The following is a 20,395-nucleotide window of genomic DNA, read 5'->3' on the forward strand; positions in this document are numbered from 1 at the left end:
TTTAGTCCTTTTCGTCCTTTTGATTCTTTTCGTCCTTTTGGTCCTTTTCATCCTTTTCGTCTTTTTGGTCCTTTTCGTACTTTTGGCCCTTTTCGTACTTTTAGTCCTTTTCGTCGTTTGATCCTTTTGGTCCTTTTCGTCTTTTTCCTCCTTTTGGTAGTTTTCGTCCTTTTCGTCCTTTTGGTCATTTTGGTCCCCTTGGTCCTTTTTGTCCTTTTGATCCTTTTGGTCATTTTCGTCCTTTGGTTCTCTTGGTCCTTTTCGTTCTTTTCGTCCTTTTGTTCCTTTTCGTCCTTTTGATCCTTTTCGTCCTTTTGGTCCTTTTCGTCCTTTTGGACCTTTCCGTCCTTTTTACCCTTTTTGTCCTTTTCTTCCTTTTTGTTCTTTTTGTCCTTTTTGTCTTTTCTGTTTTTCAATCCTTTTTGGCCTTTCTGCCTTACCTGTTCTTTATGACCTTTTTGTCATTTTTTTCCTGCCTTTCCTTTTTCTTCTTTCAGACCCAATTATTTTTCTTTTTCAAGTTTTCTTTCTGCCCCTTCTGTCCTTTCTGTACTTTCTGTCCCTCAATCTTGTCAGCCCTTCTATCCTTCCGGTCTTCGATGTCCTATATTTTCTGCGTTTTCTGTCCTTTGTTCTTCCAATCTTTTTGTCGCATCAGTTCTTTTTGTCCTTTTTGTTCTTTTCGTCCTTTTGGTCATTTTGGTCCCCTTGGTCTTTTTCGTCCTTTTGGTCCTTCTGGTCCTTTTGGTACTCTTGGTCTTTTTCGTCCTTTTGTCCCTTTTCGTCTTTCTCGTCCTTTTCGTCCTTTTGGCCCTTTTCGTACTTTACGTCCTTTTTATCCTTTTGTTCCTTTAGATCTTTTTCGTGCTTTTGGTCTTTTTTGTCCTTTTCGTCCTTTTGGTCCTTTTCGTCCTTTTGATCCTTTTGGTACTTTTCGTCCTTTTGGTCATTTTGGTCCTTTTCGCCCTTTTGCCCCTTTTCGTCGTTTTAGTCCTTTTCGTCGTTTTAGTCCTTTTCGTCCTTTTGATCCTTTTCGTCCTTTTGGTCCTTTTCGTCCTTTTCGTCTTTTTGGTCCTTATCGTACTTTTGGTTCTTTTCGTCCTTTTGCACCTTTTCGTCCTTTTGGTCCTTTTCGTCCTTTTCCTCCTTTTGGTAGTTTTCGTCCTTTTCGTTCTTTTGGTCATTTTGGTCATTTTGATCCTCTTGGTCCTTTTCGTCCTTTTGGTCCTTTTAGTCATTTTCGTCATTTGGTTCTCTTGGTCCTTTTCGTACTTTTCGTCCTTTTGGTCCTTTTCGTCCTTTTGATCTTTTTCGTCCTTTTGGTCCTTTTCGTCCTTTTGGTCCTTTTGGTAGTTTTCGTCCTTTTCGTTCTTTTGGTCATTTTGGTCATTTTGATCCTCTTGGTCCTTTTCGTTCTTTTTGTCCTTTTGGTCATTTTCGTCCTTTGGTTCTCTTGGTCCTTTTCGTACTTTTCGTCCTTTTGGTCCTTTTCGTCCTTTTGGTCGTTTTCGTCTTTTTGATCCTTTTCGTCCTTTTAGTCTTTTTCGTCCTTTTGATCCTTTTGGTACTTTTCGTCCTTTTGGTCATTTTTGTCCTTTTCGTCCTTTTGCTCCTTTTCGTCGTTTTAGTCCTTTTCGTCCTTTTGATACTTTTCGTCCTTTTGGTCCTTTTCGTCCTTTTCGCCCTTTTCGTCTTTTTGCTCCTTTTCGTCTTTTTGCTCCTTTTCGTACTCTTGGTCCTTTTCGTCCTTTTCCTCCTTTTGGTAGTTTTCGTCCTTTTGGTCTTCTTGGTCCTTTTCGTCCTTTTGGTCTTTTTTGGTCATTTTCGTCCTTTGGTTCTCTTGGTCCTTTTCGTCTTTTTGGTCCTTTTGGTCATTTTCGTTCTTGGGTTCTCTTGGTCCTTTTCGTCCTTTTGGTCGTTTTCGTCTTTTTGATCCTTTTCGTCCTTTTGGTCCTCTTGGTCCTTTTCGTCCTGTTGATCCTTTTCGTCCTTTTGACCTTTTTGTCATTTTTTTCCTGCCTTTCCTTTTTCTTCTTTTAGGCCCAATTATTTTTCTGTTTTAACTTTTCTTTCTGTTCTTTCTGCCCCTTCTGTCCTTTCTATACTTTCTGTCCCTCAATCTTGTCAGCCATTCTATCCTTCCGGTCCTCGATGTCCTATATTTTCTGCGTTTTCTGTCCTTTGTTCTTCCAATCTTTGTCTTTTCTCTCATTTCTGTTCAATTTGTCGTATCAGTTCTTTTTGTCCTTTTTGTTCTTTTCGTCCTTTTCGTCCTTTTGGTCCTTTTCGTCCTTTTGGTCCTTTTCGTCCTTTTCCTCCTTTTGGTAGTTTTCGTCCTTTTCGTTCTTTTGGTCATTTTGGTCCTCTTGGTCCTTTTCGTCATTTTGGTCCTTTTGGTCATTTTCGTCCTTTGGTTTTCTTGGTCCTTTTCGTCCTTTTGGTCCTTTTGGTCATTTTCGTTCTTTGGTTCTCTTGGTCCTTTTCGTACTTTTCGTCCTTTTGGTCCTTTTCGTCCTTTTGATCTTTTTCGTCCTTTTCGTCCTTTTGGTCCTTTTCGTCCTTTTGGTCCTTTTCGTCCTTTTGGTCGTTTTCGTCTTTTTGATCATTTTCGTCCTTTTGGTCCTCTTAGTCCTTTTCGTCCTTTTGATCCTTTTCGCCCTTTTGGTACTTTTCGTCCTTTTCGCCCTATTCGTCCGTTTTACCATTTTTGTCCTTTTCTTCCTTTTTGTTCTTCTTGTCCTTTTTATCTTTTCTGTTCTTCAATCCTTTTTGGCCTTTCCGCCTTACATGTCCTTTATGACCTTCCAATCATTTTTTTTCCTATCTTCTCTTTTTCTTCTTTCAGGCCCATTTTTTCTGTTCTAACTTTTATTCCTGTTCTTTCTTTTTTCTGTTCTTTCTTTTCTTCTGTTCTTTCTTTTCTTCTGTTCTTTCTGTTCTCTCTGCCCCTTCTGTACTTTCTGTCTCTCAATCTTGTCTGCCCCTCTATCCTTTCGGTCCTCGATGTCCTTCTATATTTTCTACGTTTTCTGTCCTTTGTCCTTCTAATCTTTGTCTTTTCTCTCATTTCTGTTCTATTTGTCGTATCAGTTCTTTTTGTTTTTTTGTCATTTTTCATCTTTTCAGTTTTTCGATTTACAATATTTCGATTTTTCAATTTTGCGTTTTACAATGTTTGGTTTTTCAAGTTTTGGATTTTCCAATTTCTCGATCTTTGGTTTCTCAATTTTTCAATTCTTCGTTTAATCAATGGTTTTGAAGTTTTACCGTTTTGAGATATTTTCATTTTTCGTGTTTTCAATTTTTCACTTTACAATTTTTGAGTTTCTCGATTTTTAATTTATCGATTTTTCAATTTTTCGTCTTTTCAGTTTTTCGATTTTACAATATTTTGCGCTTTTATAATTTTTTTGTTTTTCTAATTTTTCGATTTTTAGTTTTATCAATTCTTTTCAATTTCACAGTTTGTGAGTACATGGTTCAATTTTTTAGACATTGAAATTGCCCATTTTTCAAGAAAAATTGTACATCACAAAATCGAAGACACGAAAAATTGTGAATCGAAAGATTGAAGAAACCAGAACTTGAAAAATCGAAAAAATGTAAAATTAAGAAAAAAAAAGTTAGAATACTTGAAGCAGTTTAAATTTAACGCCGATGTACTTTGTTCTGATTGGCCGCCACGGGTGGGGAAATTGTATGCTATTTATCCCACCCGATAATTTTAAAACTATGCATTTGTGAACATAAGCCAATATGAGTTTTTGTCTTATTTTCCTACAAGGAAGATGGTCTTCAATTTTTTCGCATATATCAGAATCACCCTGTATATGCATACAATCGCTCTATCATTATAAGCAAAATTTATTCCACTCTAAGTGTAGTCAATCCAGTTATCAATCGAATTTTGAAAAATCAAACCCAATGAATGATAACAATATCTCGTTTTTATCTTGTTTTAAAAATACCGAGAGTTTGCAGTAAGCGAAACCTGTTTCTCTATAATTATTTCCTCGTCAGTATTTCCCCTAATTAAAACAACTTGGTTTGCTTGTGATTCATAAATGAATTACGAAAGCTCTCTTAATAAGAGAATGACATTTTAATTAAGGAACACAGCTACTCAATTTTAGCGTCTGGCTTGAATACTTAAAATGCATAACTTGCAGAACAGACTTATAGTTTAATAAAAGTTAAGTGCTTCGCGAAATGTATTCATATCCGCCACTTCCAACGTCTTCGAAACTCATTTCGACGTATTAATTATTATAAGGAGGTTTTTAAACTACTTCTTTTGCAGGCAGCTTTTCAGTATCATTACTTCGGTTTATTTAAATCAGTCATCACTCTTCCGTTTTCTATTAAACAAACACTTAATCTTAAATTAATTCACCTTCTAGCCCTTTGCCCTGAAAATCTAAGGCTCATCCCTCCATAAACCCGTCCGGATCCTCCACGTCCGAATTTATCGCGCAGAGGTCTAGCCCTGGAAGTCCCCTTATGTTTTCTAGGAAATGGGTCCAATTTTGTACGAAACACCCATTATTACTTGTAAATTGACTTCATAACCGACGACACTTGAAGAGCAATTACTGGGAATCTGCAAGACCCTCTGCATCAAGGGGAGAAGGAAGTCTAAACGGAACCGTGATCTAAGTGCGTGCATTTCAAGGGTGGCAGAGGGTTGTTTAAGACGTGTGTTAAAAAAAGGCCAAAGTGGAAAATTTCAAACAAACCTAGCTTAGATCATCTGCTAGACAAGCCCTCCACCACCTCCACGCACTCCTCCGGTCTTTAAACTGCCATTTCGGTCGCAATAAAAATAGTTTTACGATACAGGCCCCCATTAAAGCCGCCATCCGTACCAGGAAGCTTGACTCTCCTTCCAGTTAAGTCTTAATGAACCCATCCCACTGTCACAATCCAACAAATGTCCGTTTTTTCGTAACCATCGTAAAACAGGCTCGAGCGTCGATTCTCTTTCCGCATATGCTTCGTCACAGCAGGGTCTAAACTTAGACCGAAAATGATTAAATAAACATCTTGGGAAAGAAAGAGATGCGCTTAGCGGCACGTGCGAAACAAGCGCTATATTTACATTTCCTGCAAAGTTTGGAGGTTATGTAGAAGGCGGCGAGTGTGCGACTGAAAACGATATTGGGTTGATTATGTCATGAGAATATGAGCAATCGCGGTGATTATGCCGAGCAGATGTGAGCGGTTACATGACGCGGCTCTGGAATTACGCGCTTATAAATCACGATTGACTGGATGTCGTGGCGGTATTTTATTTTTGTTATCTTATTTATTACGAAATGGCGCATTAAACCAGCCGGGACTAATCTTTACAGCGACTGGGGAATTTTATTGCGTCATTAAATTTTCAGGTTGCAGGATATTGTTATTTTAGCCAGGAGCTTGTAGTGGCGTGCAGCGGAAGACACTATTTGTATATTTTATAAATATTTTATCTAGTTCGAGTTTTCAACTGGAGTTTATTGGATTGGGGAGGCCGAAATTGAATAAAATTCAAATTACGAAACATCTGGAAAAACGTTTTCCGCGTTTATATTGCACTTTAGTAAAAGAAAAATTGTGAATTTGCGCAAGACGAATCCAAGATTCAAGAATGTACATTAAAACAAACCAAGGAAATATTGTGTTTGCTCGCACTTTTATGGCCCTAGAGTACGAAGAAATAGGTCTTCCGTTTACAATGGTAAATTTGTTTTTATTTTTATAAAATAAGGTACTCCTGCAAAACCGAATGCTTTGGAATCATTCATAGTTTTTAGAATTATTTATACAGGTGACTCAAAAAAATACCGAATGAGGGAGTTTCTTATTATTATTATTATTTAACACTACACACATATTTTTATTTTACCTTATAAGGGTTATCATGAAAAAAATTAATATTCATTATTCTTTTTTAATTTTCATATTTTCGACTTCATGTCATAATTTTTCCTTTTTTCATTTCCGTTTATATTTTCAATGTTTCTTCCAATTTTCTAATTTTTCGTTTATTCAATTTTTCAATTCCTCGATTTTCCAATTTTTCAATTTTGAAATTTTTGTATTTCCCAATTACCCGATTTTTGGATTTCTTTAATTTTCAATATTTCGATTTTCCAATATTTCGTTTTTTCGATTTTGCAGTTTTTCGATTTTTAAGTTTCTCAGTTTTTCATCTTTTGATGTTTCAATTTTTCAAGTCCTTGATTTCCATTTTTTAGATTTTATCTAGGTTTTCATTTTATACTTTTCCGTTTTTTCATTCGAATTTCGATTCGAAAAGTTGAAAAATCGAAAATTTAAAAATGAAAAAACCAAAAAATCGGAAAACTGAAAAAAGAGGAATTGCAAAATCGAACAAGTGAAAAATAGGGAAATTGTAAATCGAAGAATTGAAAAATCGAAACATTCAAAAATTAAAAATCGAATAAATGAAAAAGTTATAATTAATAAATAATAAAAATGTAAATAAAACTAAATAAAATTAAATAATAATTTAATTAAATATAAATATTAAAAATTAATTTAAAAAAATAAAAATTCTAAAATCGTCAAACTGAAAAAACGAAAAATTAAAAAATATAGACGTTTAAAAATCGAAACATTGAAAACCGAAAAATTGAAAAATACAAAAATGGAAAAAATTCACATTGAAAAAAAGAAAAATTAGGCAATCAGAACACTGAAAATTCAAAAAATTGAAAAATGAATAACTAAAAACTGAAATTGCAAATCGAAAAATTGAAGCATCCAAAAGTTGGAAAACTGGAAAACTGAAAAATTTAAAATTGAAAATTAGAAGAGATGCACATCGTAAAAGAAGAAACAAAAAAACGATAAATTGAACGAACGAAAAATTGAAGAATTTAAATTGACAAAACAAAAAATTATAAAATCGGAGGATTGAAAAATCGAAAAATTGTAAAAGTAAAGAAAATATAAAACCGAAATCAAAAGTTGCAAATCGAAAATTTGAAGAAATAAAAAATGAAAGCATCGAAATTGAAAAATGAAAAATTGTAAACTCGAGAAATTTTAAATCGAAAGATTACAAAACAAAAAAAAATGAAAAATCGAAAAATTGATGAAACGAAAAATTGAAAAAATTAAAATTATGAAAACAAAAAATTATAAAATCGAAAAATTGAAAAATCGAATAATTGAAAAAAGAAAATAATAAACCGAAACGAAAAATTGTTTATTCAAAAACTGGAAAATTGAAAAACTAAAATATTTGAATTTGAAAATTTTAATTTTTCGAGTTTTCAAGTATAAATTTCATATTTTTTCATTTTTTCAAATATGTATAATTTTTTCAGTTTTTCAATTTCTCGACTTCCAAATTCAATTTGGCAATTTTGCGATTTTCCGATTTTTCGTTCCACAATTTTTCAAATTCTTGATTTTTATTTTTCATTTTCTCGATTTTTTATTTTTGTTTCTCGACCAGTGGCGGCTCGTGACCTAAAATTTTGGTGAGGCCACACCTTATGACGTAAAAATAGTTAAATACATATAATTTTTTTTTATATCTGTAAATTACTCTACTCTGTCAGTTGAAAGTGATACCTGAACATTTTACAAATCACCATTCAAAAAATTTCCACTTCCATTTTGCCCACACTTGGCGACTTACTTAAGGAATTTGAAATTGTAAGTTGGTTTTATACGTCAATACTAGATGAAAATTTATTGAATCACGAATTCGCCTTTTTTTGGTCACAGGAAATTTCAATATAAAAAAATATTAACAAAAATGCACCACATAATCAACTGTCCGGCAAGAACCGACGTGGAGGTGTAGAGTTTTCTTGCCAGGAAAGAAGGATAGGGCAGAATAGGAAACAGGAATGATAACAAGTGGAAAGGTTAAAACAAAGGTAAATAAAAAATGTGGCAAAACAATAGTAATATAAGTAAAATGAAAACTTAATAAAAATTCTAGATTTCGAACAACCGCTTCAAAACCGTGGTAAATAACAAAAAAAGATTTATAAATAATATAAACAATAACAATATTTATGGATTTTGAACAATGCTTCAAAACCTTTAAAACAAAAATATAAAATCTAGAAGCGAATTCTGAACAAAATAAAAACTAAAACAAAAATTGAACATGGCATGCATACCCATTTAAATTTGTTTATAAATAAGTGGAATTCTCCGATTTTTTTGTTGTGCGAAATGATTTATAACTTCTTGGGTAAATTGCTCTGACATATTGTTTTTGACAAGTTCTTTTTCTATTGAAATCTGGCACATATTATTCAATCTGTCTTGGCCAGTTGTATTTCGCGCGTAATTCTTAATACGTTTTAATACAGAAAAACTTCTCTCTACAGAAACTGATGTCACGGGTAAAGTTACTACTAAACACAGCAGTTTATACAATTCTGGCATGCAACTTTAAAGATTATTGTCGTATATAAATTTAATCATTTCAACCGGTGTCCCAGAAGTTTCTAAAATTTTGTCGTTATAAGCCACAATTAATTCATTTTTTAATTGAATATTATCAAAAAAGGGATACTGCTTAATCAAATCATTTAAAAGTCGGTCGGGAAAATTTTTGGCATAAGACGGAAAATTAGCATTATTTAGTAAATCAAAAAAAATCAATTTTTCTAAATCAAGAAATCTAATTTCTATTTGATTTATTATTGTGTCCAAAATTTCAAAAAAAATGTGCCGAAGTTGCTGTTCTTTATTGGGTAATTCATCTGTTCTGCGACGTTTTGGAGTGGATTCTTCAGTGGCATCTATATCAAGTTTTTTATAAATGTTATTGAAAAAGTCATCACATCCCCTAAAAGCACGTAATTTAGATAAAAGTGACTGTAAATAATTCCTCGCTTTAGTGATGTCTGTCAACTTTTGTTGTAAAACAGAAAATATGACGTCAGTTTGTTCAAAAATCAATTTAAACGTTTCTAGCAAAAATAAGAACTTATGATCTTGTAAACTATTTTTTTCACTAGCAGCCTGGATGCATGCAAATGTCGACTCATTTAGTGGTAGCAAATTCAACTTTTGCTACCACGGGTTCAAAAAGAAAAATTGAGGTTATGTACGCAATGTTTGATGTGATTATTTCTTAAAAAATGAACAAATGTGTGCTACAAACATTACTTGAGTATACACATGGTAGTTGGTAGACGGTAGAAGATAAAATGATTAACTCAGCGACAAGTATAAACGGTTTTCTTTGTGTTGAAGATTTAGATTAAGTTTGATTAGAAATCAAAACAAAATCATGTTGCGTCAAAAAATTGAACGTTTATTTTTCAGTTTATTGTCTTATGGTTTCTACTAGTGAAAAAAATAGTATATTAACCACGGTTGCAAAGCCACTTCTAGACCTCGCACTTAGAGCCCTCGACGCTGCGCGTCTCGGGTTCTAATTTGCGCTCGGTCTAGAATGCTTGGCTCTGCAACCTTGGCTAATAATATACTATTTTAAACCTACCGCTTCTCGAATTGAAACTGCATCAAATTCAGAGCTGTTAATTATAAAGTCAAAAACTTCAATTAATTGTTCTTTGTAAGCACAAACTGTAAAAATTGCACGAGAGCTAAAATTCCATCGAGTTGGTGCGCTAGTTGGTAGACGGCTTCCACAAATTTTATCTAAAACGCTAGTCCTTTTGGTTGACTTTGAAAAATAAGAAGAGAATCCCGACAAAGTTGAAAAAAAAATCGCACTGCTGGTTGAATGGTGCTACAAGCTTTGCCCAATACTAAATTTAAACGATGTGCATAACAATGTGTAAAAGTTGCTTGAGGTGCCACACTTTTAACTTTTAATTGTAATCCACTGAGTTCCCCAGCCATAACCGCTGCACCATCATATGTTTGTGCTATTAATTTATCTTTTAGATTGTATTTACTGAAATTATGTAGCAATAATTGAAATAAATCTTCAGAAGTTCGTCCAGAACTAACATCGAAAAACCCCATGAATCTTTCGACAATTTTACCGGAGATAACGTAACGAAAAATAACTGATAATTGCGATTTACAACTTATGTCAGTCGTTTCATCAATCTGCCAGGAAAAAAAAGGAGCTTCAAAAATTTGTTTGCTAATGTTCTTGTTTATAACAAAAGAAATTGATAAAACTAACTCGTTCTGAATCGTTTTTGAAGTACCGGAAAACACGGATTTATTGTCAGAATCTTTTTCCAAAAAATTTCTCAAACAAGTGTCATATCTACTCAACAATGAAATTAATTCTTTAAAATTTCCGCGATTGAAAGACGTTTCTGACTCGTCATGTCCTCTAAAGGGAAGCTCTTGTGTGCACAAAAATATAGCAACATCAATTAACCTTTTAATAATTTCTCTATTTTCGCGAACTTTGGCATTAAAATTTTCTATTTCAATTTTGCGAGCAGAATCTAGAGTACTGGCAATATTCTGTTGGCCGAGAAGAACAAACTTGCAAGTAGATGATATGTGATCTTTACTTTTGGAATGTTTTTCCAAGGAACGCGACAAATTTTTCAAATCTGCATATCCAGTTTTCCACCAAACCGATTCTCCACTATTCGAGAATAAAATACATGGCCAACAGAAAAGTTTATTGACAATTGTACTCCCAGCAAGCCAATCATATTTTGTGTACCAATTGAGACTGAACGCCCTGGTTTTTTGTTTTTCTCTTTGAATTAATGTTAAGCTTAGATCTGGACATGGACGTTCGCTTTCCTTTACAAACAATTTATCTTCGTATGTTAACTTATTGAAGGGACATTTATTCACGAGGAAGTTAACAATGCCATTTGTATTTCGAACTGTGGAGATTACCTGAGTACCAGATGGGCCTGCATCCATGTTCATTATTATTTAATTAAGTACAAATAAAATTTTTCTACTCATTAAGGTTGAAGTTTGTCATTTTCCCATCGCTGGCAGTGGATGAAATTTCATTTCACCCTCTAGTGGAAAAATACTCGGCCGTCTACGATTTTAACGGGTCGTCCAGCCTGAGCGTTTCGCAGCTAGCGAAACGTGTCGCGTATCGCCTGCACCGACCGCACCGTCCGCTTCGCGCGCTTCGAAAATCATGACGCCTAGGCTGGACGACCCGTTAGTGTTTGACGTTTAATACTGCTAGTTTACACAAGTGAAAACAATGAACATGAGTGAGACTGACGAAGTTTCTGAAGAAATTTTGAATGCTGCCAATGCGGCATTTTCGAATCTGATACAAGTGCAGTTATTGATACAGGAAGCAGCCAACTAAGTTTAAACAAAGATACAAGTTCAAATAATACTTACGATAAAAGTGTAAATATTATTGGTGATAATTGCACAAATTGTTCTATTACAGTTAATGTATTTCAAAAATAAAATACCTACCATAAACAAACATTTATTTCCTAATTTCTTAGAAAAAATAGTATATGCAACTCGCGGATGAAGAAATTTCAACGGCTCGAGTTTCTTTTTCGCACTCGCTCGTTGCACTCGCTCGTGTGAAAAAATCACTCTCGCCGTTGAAATTCAACTTCATCCACTAGTTCCATAATGTACTATAATCGGAGTATCCACAATCCACCCGTTAACCAAGTACCGAACTCTATAACGACAATGACTGAAATTTAAAATTAATGCACACTGCAAAATGCAAGAGTAGAATAACCAATCAGATAAGAGCTGCGGCCGGCCTCAAGACTATCTGTCCTAAAGCATTTGATTCCCATAGTAAGCGGTAGCGGTAATACTCTCCGTTGTAAAAACTTCGAGCCTCCTAGTCCCATATTTTAATCAACCCGTGAGGCCGGCCTAAACGCATGATAATACCAGTGATGAATAATACATGATTGGTTAGAATGACGCTGCGCCTTTATTTTGTGGTTGGCATAGAAACTTCAGTTGTCGCGCTAATTTTAAATTACCCCGTACAACAAAATGGTATGGAAGAAAAACATTTTTAATGATTATGTATGGTGAGGCCCTGCCTCACCTGCCTCACCTGACAAGCCGCCACTGTTCTCGACTTTATATTATTACTTTTCGCTTATTTAATTTTTCAAATTTTCAATTTCTCGATTTTGGAATTCCTCGATTTTCCAATTTCTAAAATTTTCAATATTTCGATTTTACACATTTCGTTGTTTCGATTTCGCAGTTTTTCGATTTTTAAGTTTCTCAATTTTTAATCTTCCGATTTTTCAATTTTTCTTGATTTACATTTTTAGGTTTTTCGAAGTTCTTATTTTATACTTTTTCGTTTTTTCATCCGAATTTCGATTCTAAAAGTTGAAAAATCGAAAATTTAAAGGCCGAAAAACGAAAAATTGCAATATGGAACAAGTGGAAAATCGAAAAATTGCAAATCGAAGAACTGAAGAAATGAAAAATCGAAACATTGAAAAATTAAAAATTCAAAAATTGAAAAAAATCACTTTATATGTAAAAAAGAAAAATTAGACAATCCGAACACTGAAAAATCAAAAAATTGAAAAATTAATAACTAAAAACTGAAATTGCAAATCGAAAAATTCAAGCATCCAAAAGTTGGAAAACTGGAAAACTGAAAAATTTAAAATTGAAAATTCGAAGAGATGCACATCGTAAAATTGAAGAAACAAAAAAACGATAAATTGAACGAACGAAAAATTGAAGATTTTAAATTGACAAAAAAAAATTATAAAATCGGAAGATTGAAAAATCGAAAAATTGTAGAAGTAAAGAAAATATAAAACCGAAATCAAAAATTGCAAATCGAAAATTTGAAGAAATAAGAAATGAAAACATCGAAATTGAAAAATGAAAAATTGTAAACTCGAGAAATTTTAAATCGAAAGATTACAAAACAAAAAAAAATGAAAAATCGAAAAATTGATGAAACGAAAAATTGAAAAATTAAAATTATGAAAACAAAAAATTATAAGATCGAAAAATTGAAAAATCGAATAATTGAAAAAAGAAAATAATAAACCGAAACGAAAAATTGTTAATTCAAAAATTGGAAAATTGAAAAACTAAAATATCTGAATTTCAAAATTTTAATTTTTCGAGTTTTCAAGTATAAATTTCATATTTTTCATTTTTTCAAATATGTATAATTTTTTCAGTTTTTCAATTTCTCGACTTCCAAATTCAATTTGGCAATTTTGGGATTTTCCGATTTTTCGTTCCACAAATTTTCAAATTCTTGATTTTTATTTTTCATTTTCTCGATTATTTATTTTCGTTTTCTCGACTTTATATCATAATTTTTCGTTTATTTAATTTTTCAAAATTTCAATTTCTCGATTTTGAAATTCCTCGATTTTCCAATTTCTAAAATTTTCAATATTTTGATTTTACAAGATTTCGTTGTTTCGATTTCGCAGTTTTTCGATTTTTAAATTTCTCAATTTTTAATCTTCCGATTTTTCTATTTTTCTTGATTTCCATTTTTAGGTTTTTCGAAGTTCTTATTTTATACTTTTTCGTTTTTTCATCCGAATTTCGATTCGAAAAGTTGAAAAATCGAAAATTTAAAGGCCGAAAAACGAAAAATTGCAATATGGAACAAGTGGAAAATCGAAAAATTGCAAATCGAAGAACTGAAGAAATGAAAAATGGAAACATTGAAAAATTAAAAATTCAAAAATTGAAAAAAATCACTTTATATGTAAAAAAGAAAAATTAGACAATCAGAACACTAAAAAATCAAAAAATTGAAAAATTAATAACTAAAAACTGAAATTGCAAATCGAAAAATTGAAGCATCCAAAAGTTGGAAAACTGGAAAACTGAAAAATTTTAAATTGAAAATTCGAAGAGATGCACATCGTAAAATTGAAGAAACAAAAAAACGATAAATTGAACGAACGAAAAATTGAAGAATTTAAATTGACAAATCAAAAAATTATAAAATCGGAGGATTGAAAAATCGAAAAATTGTAAAAGTAAAGAAAATATAAAACCGAAATCAAAAATTGCAAATCGAAAATTTGAAGAAATAAAAAATGAAAGCATCGAAATTGAAAAATGAAAAATTGTAAACTCGAGAAATTTTAAATCTAAAGATTACAAAACAAAAAAAAAAAAGAAAAATCGAAAAATTGAAGAAACGAAAAATTGAAAAAATTAAAATTATGAAAACCAAAAAATTATAAGATCGAAAAATTGAAAAATCGAATAATTGAAAAAAGAAAACAATAAACCGAAACGAAAAATTGTTAATTCAAAAATTGGAAAATTGAAAAACTAAAATATTTAAATTTGGAAATTCTAATTTTTCGAGTTTTCAAGTTTAAATTTCATATTTTTTCATTTTTTCAAATATGTATAATTTTTTCAGTTTTTCAATTTCTCGACTTCCAAATTCAATTTGGCAATTTTGGGATTTTCCGATTTTTCGTTCCACAATTTTTCAAATTCTTGATTTTTATTTTTCATTTTCTCGATATTTTATTTTCGTTTTCTCGACTTTATATCATAATTTTTCGTTTATTTAATTTTTCAAATTTTCAATTTCTCGATTTTGAAATTCCTCGATTTTCCAATTTCTAAAATTTTTAATATTTCGATTTTACAAGATTTCATTGTTTCGATTTCGCAGTTTTTCGTATTTAATTGCAATAATGAATCGAAAAATTAAAAAGAAGAAAAGCGAATCGAAAAATTAAATATCCAGAAATTAATAAATTAAGACCCGATTTACAGAAAGCGAAGTTAAAGTTAATTCGCGATTAACTTTTAACTGAGGTCCGTTGCGAGGCAACGCGGATATTTTAACCAATCACGGACTCATATTCCACATTTTAATCCTCTGTTAAACTAATCGAGGATTAAATATTTAACTCGCTGTTCTATAAACCGGCCCTTAATATCGAATAAATGAAAAAGTTATAATTAACAAATAATAAAAATGGAAATAAAATTAAATAATAAATTAATAAGTAAACATAAATATTAAAAATTATAAAAAACTAAACGAAAAATTAAAAAATATAAAAGTTGAAAATTCGATAAACTGAAAAATAAAAAGCCCAAAGGAAAAACTGCAAATTGAAAAAATTGAAAACTCATGAAATTGCAAATCGAAAAGCATCCAGAAGTTGGAAAATTGGAAAACTGAAAAATTTTAAATTGAAAACTCGAAGATTAGCACATTGTAAAATTCACGAAAAAAACGGATAAATTGAAGAATTTAAATTGAAAAAACAAAAAATTATAAAATCGGAACATTTAAAAATCGAAAAATTGCAAAAATAAAGAAAATATAAAACCGAAACCAAAAATTGCAAATCGAAAATTGGCGAAATGAAAAATTAAAGCATCGAAAAAAATTGCAAACTCGAGAAATTTTAAATCGAAAAACTGAAGAAACAAAAAAAAAACGGGATTTACCTTTGGCTAATTTTTTAATGGAGTTTAATAACTAACGTAATAGCAGGTGACCAATTCCTCCAGGAAATCGCAACCATAATTACTATACACCGTGAAAAAATCCACCACTTTTTTTTAATATCGCACTATTAAGACCTCCACACTGTGTTTATTTTCCACAATTTATTTAAAATCGTCCCACGATTTTATGTGGAGAGTAATAAATCAATCGATCCGGGTTTAAGGAACCTATTCATTACATCAACAAAGCTGATGAGAGAATGAAGCGACTATTGATTGAAATAGGGCAATCTGTCACTTTCGAGGGAACATTAATCATGATTACGTTTGATAAAGTTTAATCCAACAATTTCAAATAAATTAATTTAGAAATAAGGGTACTGGGTGTAATGGAAGAGTGTTAAAACGATAACGCAACGCACGAGTGGGAAACGTCTTAAACGATCATTATCTTCTGGAAATTGGATTTGCTTATGGTAACTCGGGCATTAGTGGCCACTAAGCATACATTAAGACTTCATTTAGTGCCATTATGAGAGAACCGAGATAAAAATGACTTTGTTCTATAAAAATCGTTTCCGGTGAGCGACATTCCTAGTTTTTTTACGCACGAAATATTCTCTTTCGGTCATTACGTTATTAGTTCTATTTCTAAGAATCTCCCCACGTGCCACGTTTAATCCCACCAAATTACATCTTATCAATATTCGTGTCTAAAGCAACGTAAAATCCTTTGTGACACCACAAGGAAAATTTTAGTCGAACTGGAGGGATCGAGGGTAGATTAAAAGTTGTTTTCTGGCCGATCATGCAACCATGCATTCATAAATCCAGCCACGAGAGCACGGTATGTGGTTTCCTTCCCGATTTTGTGTTTTTTCGCGATTGTGTGTTACCTTGACAGCAGACAAAATTATCGTAGTCTCTTGTGCAAGCGAGATTTGTGTTTGCTTTTGTCGAGTTTTAATTGTGGAAAAATTGGATTGTCGGGGAAATAATCGCTTTATGCAATCCCACCGACGCCACCAATGTTGTGGTGCTCGATCCCAAAACTTTCCAACATTCGCATCTTTCCCTCAACACACAATCTCGAAATAGCCTTCACCTCCAAAACAGAAACAGTCCCGCTGTCATTCACCGCCGTCACTTCCTCCCGGCACGTTCCAGCGTCGTTTTTCAGGTGGACGCCGGCGTCGCCGCCGCCGCGTGTCTTCTGTTTTGGTGCGTGTCGCGCTTGCGTGCGGGTGCTTTGGCGCCGTCCGAAACGTCGGCCGATTTCAGTAGTGTTTTCAGCCGGTTCGGGAGGAGAGACTGAAATTGGACGGCCGGAGTGCGTTCGGAAGTGCCTCGAAAAATGTGCGAGCCGAGTTCGCGCTGAAAAATGGGCCACTCGAGCGGGGGCGGTAATTAGGTGAGGGCGGCGGAACAGTGCTTGGTATGAGGGGTGTTTGCGAAAAATGGGGTTAGAGCCATGTGGTGGGGGGCAGGTGGTGTTTTATGCATGTGCGAAGTTTCGGGTGTCTAGGATTAATTGGTTGGGAATTGGGGGTGAATGAAAAAGAATTTTGTTTTGTTTCTTTTTGTTCTAGACTAGAACAATATCAATTAATTCTAGACGGATAAATTTTGTAATGTTTTTTTTAAAACACCCCCCCCCCAATCGTAATGGGATGTGGAAGCTGGAGGGTAGTAGCTGCTTGTTAAAACCCTCTCAGAAGATGTCTGCCTAAGGCATTTTGATTAACTTGAACTAGTTACATATCTTGCTCTTTTGTCAGTTTCGATCAAGGGAAAGTCAAGTGAACAGTATTCAGATTTGATTAAAAAATCCGATGAGAAAAATTTTACATACATTGTTTCGTGTTATCACAAATTCATCTCAACTTTTCTGTTTATTTATTCACACGACAACTCTAACTACATCATACATCAAGTAAATGATAAATGAAGCTATAATTTCATTAAAATGTAGTCGGCGGTGTTGATTAAGCCCTAAATTTATTCTCAACGTGATATCATCTGTTCCGTGTGCGGCTCAAAATAATTGTCTTTGTGATGCCGAAATTTTGGCCAGATGTCCATTTAAAATTCCACCTAGACACGACATAGTCCGATTTTTATTCGCCACTGGTCACTCAACGTCCTAGTAATTCTAATCGAGGCGAAAATTTTCCCACAGTAATGTCGAAGTGTCTGAATTTTAATCAAGCATTTAGTGTGTCCTCAGATCATTGCAATTACAAAGTTCCGTGCAGGGATTCCGCCTACATTAAAGGATAAAGCCGAGATAAAGGATAATTAATTCAGGAATTGTGTGTCTTTACATACAGGTGGCTAATATGAGGCGCTTTGAACTAATCCGGTTAAAATCGAAACCGACAAAAAAGTCCGGTTCACTTTTAAGTCAGCACGTCAGGCATGAAGTCCACAATGTTACACCAATCATCCCAATGAATAATGAATGGTTTTTTCGCGAGACGATGATGCAAGGCATTGTTCCATTCCAAGCTTTTGACGAACGTGATCGAGAATGTGTAATGACGGATTTCCGGTCACGTTGTCATGTACGAACGCACTAATGGCTTTATTTTTGTCAAAGCAAGCAATTTGATTTTTTTTTTATTAAATTATAATAGTTCGATTAATTAAGATGCCGTTTCCGTGCTTCGAACTGGGGTAAATTTGTGTATTGTGTGACAGTGTTGTGAAATGGCGGAAATCTGGTGACGGGATAAGCCAGGATATGTTTCCGGGGTGTATCAGAGGGCCTCGTTCCACGCAGGGCTCAACAGATGACATCAGCAAGCAAACAAAGTCCATTGTTCAGGTTAGTTGAGGTCTTTATTAGGCTTACAGGTGGACGTAATCAGCCGAACGCCGATTCAAGTCGGTTAACTTACAACTAAATTTTGAACGTTGATTAATGACTGGATTAAGCAAGCAAAGTCCTTAATGAGTCATGTAGACATAAAACGATTAGGCTTTGTTTCACTCATCCCGAAACTTTCCACTTCTTAGCCGACCCATCCATTAAACGAAAAACCTCAAAGATGAAAGAGTGACTTCAAACGAAACGAAAGGCGGACTAATTTAATTAGGCGTTTCAGATTTCGTGCCAAATAATCAAAATAAATCATTTTCGACTAATATCGAGCGGAAAAATGACCAATAAAATCTTATTTCCCTCTCGGAGTATGTAAAAACATCCACCCTAGTTTACACAGACGCCTCTGTATGTGTGTTGTGCGATGATTTACGACGTAGCTGAAAACTTCTAAAATGAGAAAACCGGGAGAAGATTCAGGCGCTCTCTGATCTCTGCCAATTCCCAATTCTCTTTCCTTTGATAAATTCACACAAGACGAAAAGTGTATTTACTTTTGGGAACTTGATTGAACGGATGCGCACCTGAGGGAAAATGACACGTTTCGCTACAAAATAAAAGAAACTAAAATTTTCTCTACCATTAAAAAATCGACAAGTCTATCAACCAAAAATGATGTTCTTTGTCTTTATTCTTACTCGTAACGGGTTTATTACATCATTGTGTGTTACAACGTTGATAATGATCGATTAGGGGTTGATTAGGTGAGCGTAATTTGTGGCAGGAAATTGTTGTAGAAACCAATTTGGCGTGAAATTAATATTGTCGTTACTGGACCGTAATACTTTTAATTTATTGATATTGGATGAAATCGAATGTTTTTCGGACGAATTGCCACTTTTATGTTTTCTCGACGTTTCATGACCCCTGGTGTCTGTATCCATTTTTGTTGGACACGTAATCTCCGAAACTGGTAGACCAAATGTTGTCAAATTTTGTATGTCTGTTTTGAATATTATATGAAATTATACTTATATACTAGTAGTTACGAATCCGCTTTCAGTTTCTTCGCTAAACGTTCAATTTTTTTTGGAAAATTTTTGAAAATTTTGAATTCACTTTTCGTATTTATTGAAATAGATATCGTAACGGCGATTTCAGATTTGTAACTCGTGGAAGATTGTTATTTAGAATTTCACACTAATTTTCAGTCGACTGAAATGATTTTGACCATTTTTTGGAAAATTTTTGAAAACTTTGAACCCACTTTTCGTGTTTATTAGAACAGATATGCTGACGGCAATTTCAGATTTGTAACCATATTTTTGAAAAATTTTTGAAAATTTTGAATTCAGTTTTCGTGTTTATTGGAACAGTTATCCTGACAGCGATTTCAAGTTTGTATTAGAACAGATATGCTGATGGCAATTTCAGATTTGTAACTAGCGGTCGATTGAACAGATTTTAATCATATTTTTGAAAATTTTTTGAAAGTTTTTTGAAAATTTTGAATTCGGTTTTTGTGTTTATTGGAACAGATATCTTGATGGCGATTTTAGTTTTCGAATTAGCGGAAAATTAGCTATAAATTGACACCAACTTTCGGTCGATTGAAATGATTGTAACTATTTTTTTGGAAAATTTTTGAAAATTTTGAATCTACTTTTCGTGTTTATTGAAACAGATATCATGATGATGAATTCGCACTTGTAGTTGGCAGAAGATGATCTACAATTTGACACCAATTTTCGGTCAATTGCACTAATTTTAACCATTTTTTTTTTTATTTTTGAAAATTTTGAATTCAGTTTTCGTGTTGATTGGAACAGTTATCCTGACAGCGATTTCAAATTTGTAACTAGTGGAAGATTATCTACAATTTGACACCAATTGTCGGTGGATTGAAGAAACTTTAACCATTTTTTTGCAAAATTTTTGAAAATTTAGAACCCACTTTTCGTGTTTATTGAAACAGATATCATGACGGCGATTTCGCACTTGTAGTTCGCGGAAAATTATCTACAATTTGACACCAATTTTCGGTCGAGTGAATAAATTTTAACCATTTTTTTTTTAGAAATTTTTTGAAAATTTTGACACCAGTTTTCGTGTTTATTGGAACAGTTATCCTGACAGCGATTTCATGTTTGTAACTGGTGGGAGATTTATCAAGAACTTGACACCAATTTTCGGTCGATTGAA

At 33.1% G+C, this 20,395-nt stretch overlaps 1 protein-coding gene across 4 annotated transcripts in view; it reads left to right on the forward strand.

The window, feature by feature from the left end:
- The window catches only part of Sick (sickie), a 273,720-nt gene that overhangs the window by 13,028 nt on the left and 240,297 nt on the right, over positions 1–20,395 (forward strand). The window contains exons 1-2 of one of the 4 annotated variants that reach the window (XM_064050451.1): positions 16,677–16,780; positions 18,006–18,196. The exons of 2 other annotated variants lie outside the window; for them this stretch is intronic. In XM_064050451.1, coding sequence (XP_063906521.1) covers positions 18,113–18,196 — 84 coding nt within the window. In that variant the 5' untranslated portion in view covers positions 16,677–16,780; positions 18,006–18,112. Of the gene's footprint in view, positions 1–16,676; positions 16,781–18,005; positions 18,197–20,395 lie in introns of those variants that run through there. One more of the 4 variants, XM_064050452.1, reaches the window with a different exon arrangement.

The sequence above is a fragment of the Zophobas morio genome, unplaced genomic scaffold (genome assembly GCF_036711695.1).
Source record: "Zophobas morio isolate AGI-343-1 ecotype UQ-CSIRO unplaced genomic scaffold, CSIRO_AGI_Zmor_V1 ptg000008l, whole genome shotgun sequence".
NCBI lineage: Eukaryota > Metazoa > Arthropoda > Insecta > Coleoptera > Tenebrionidae > Zophobas > Zophobas morio.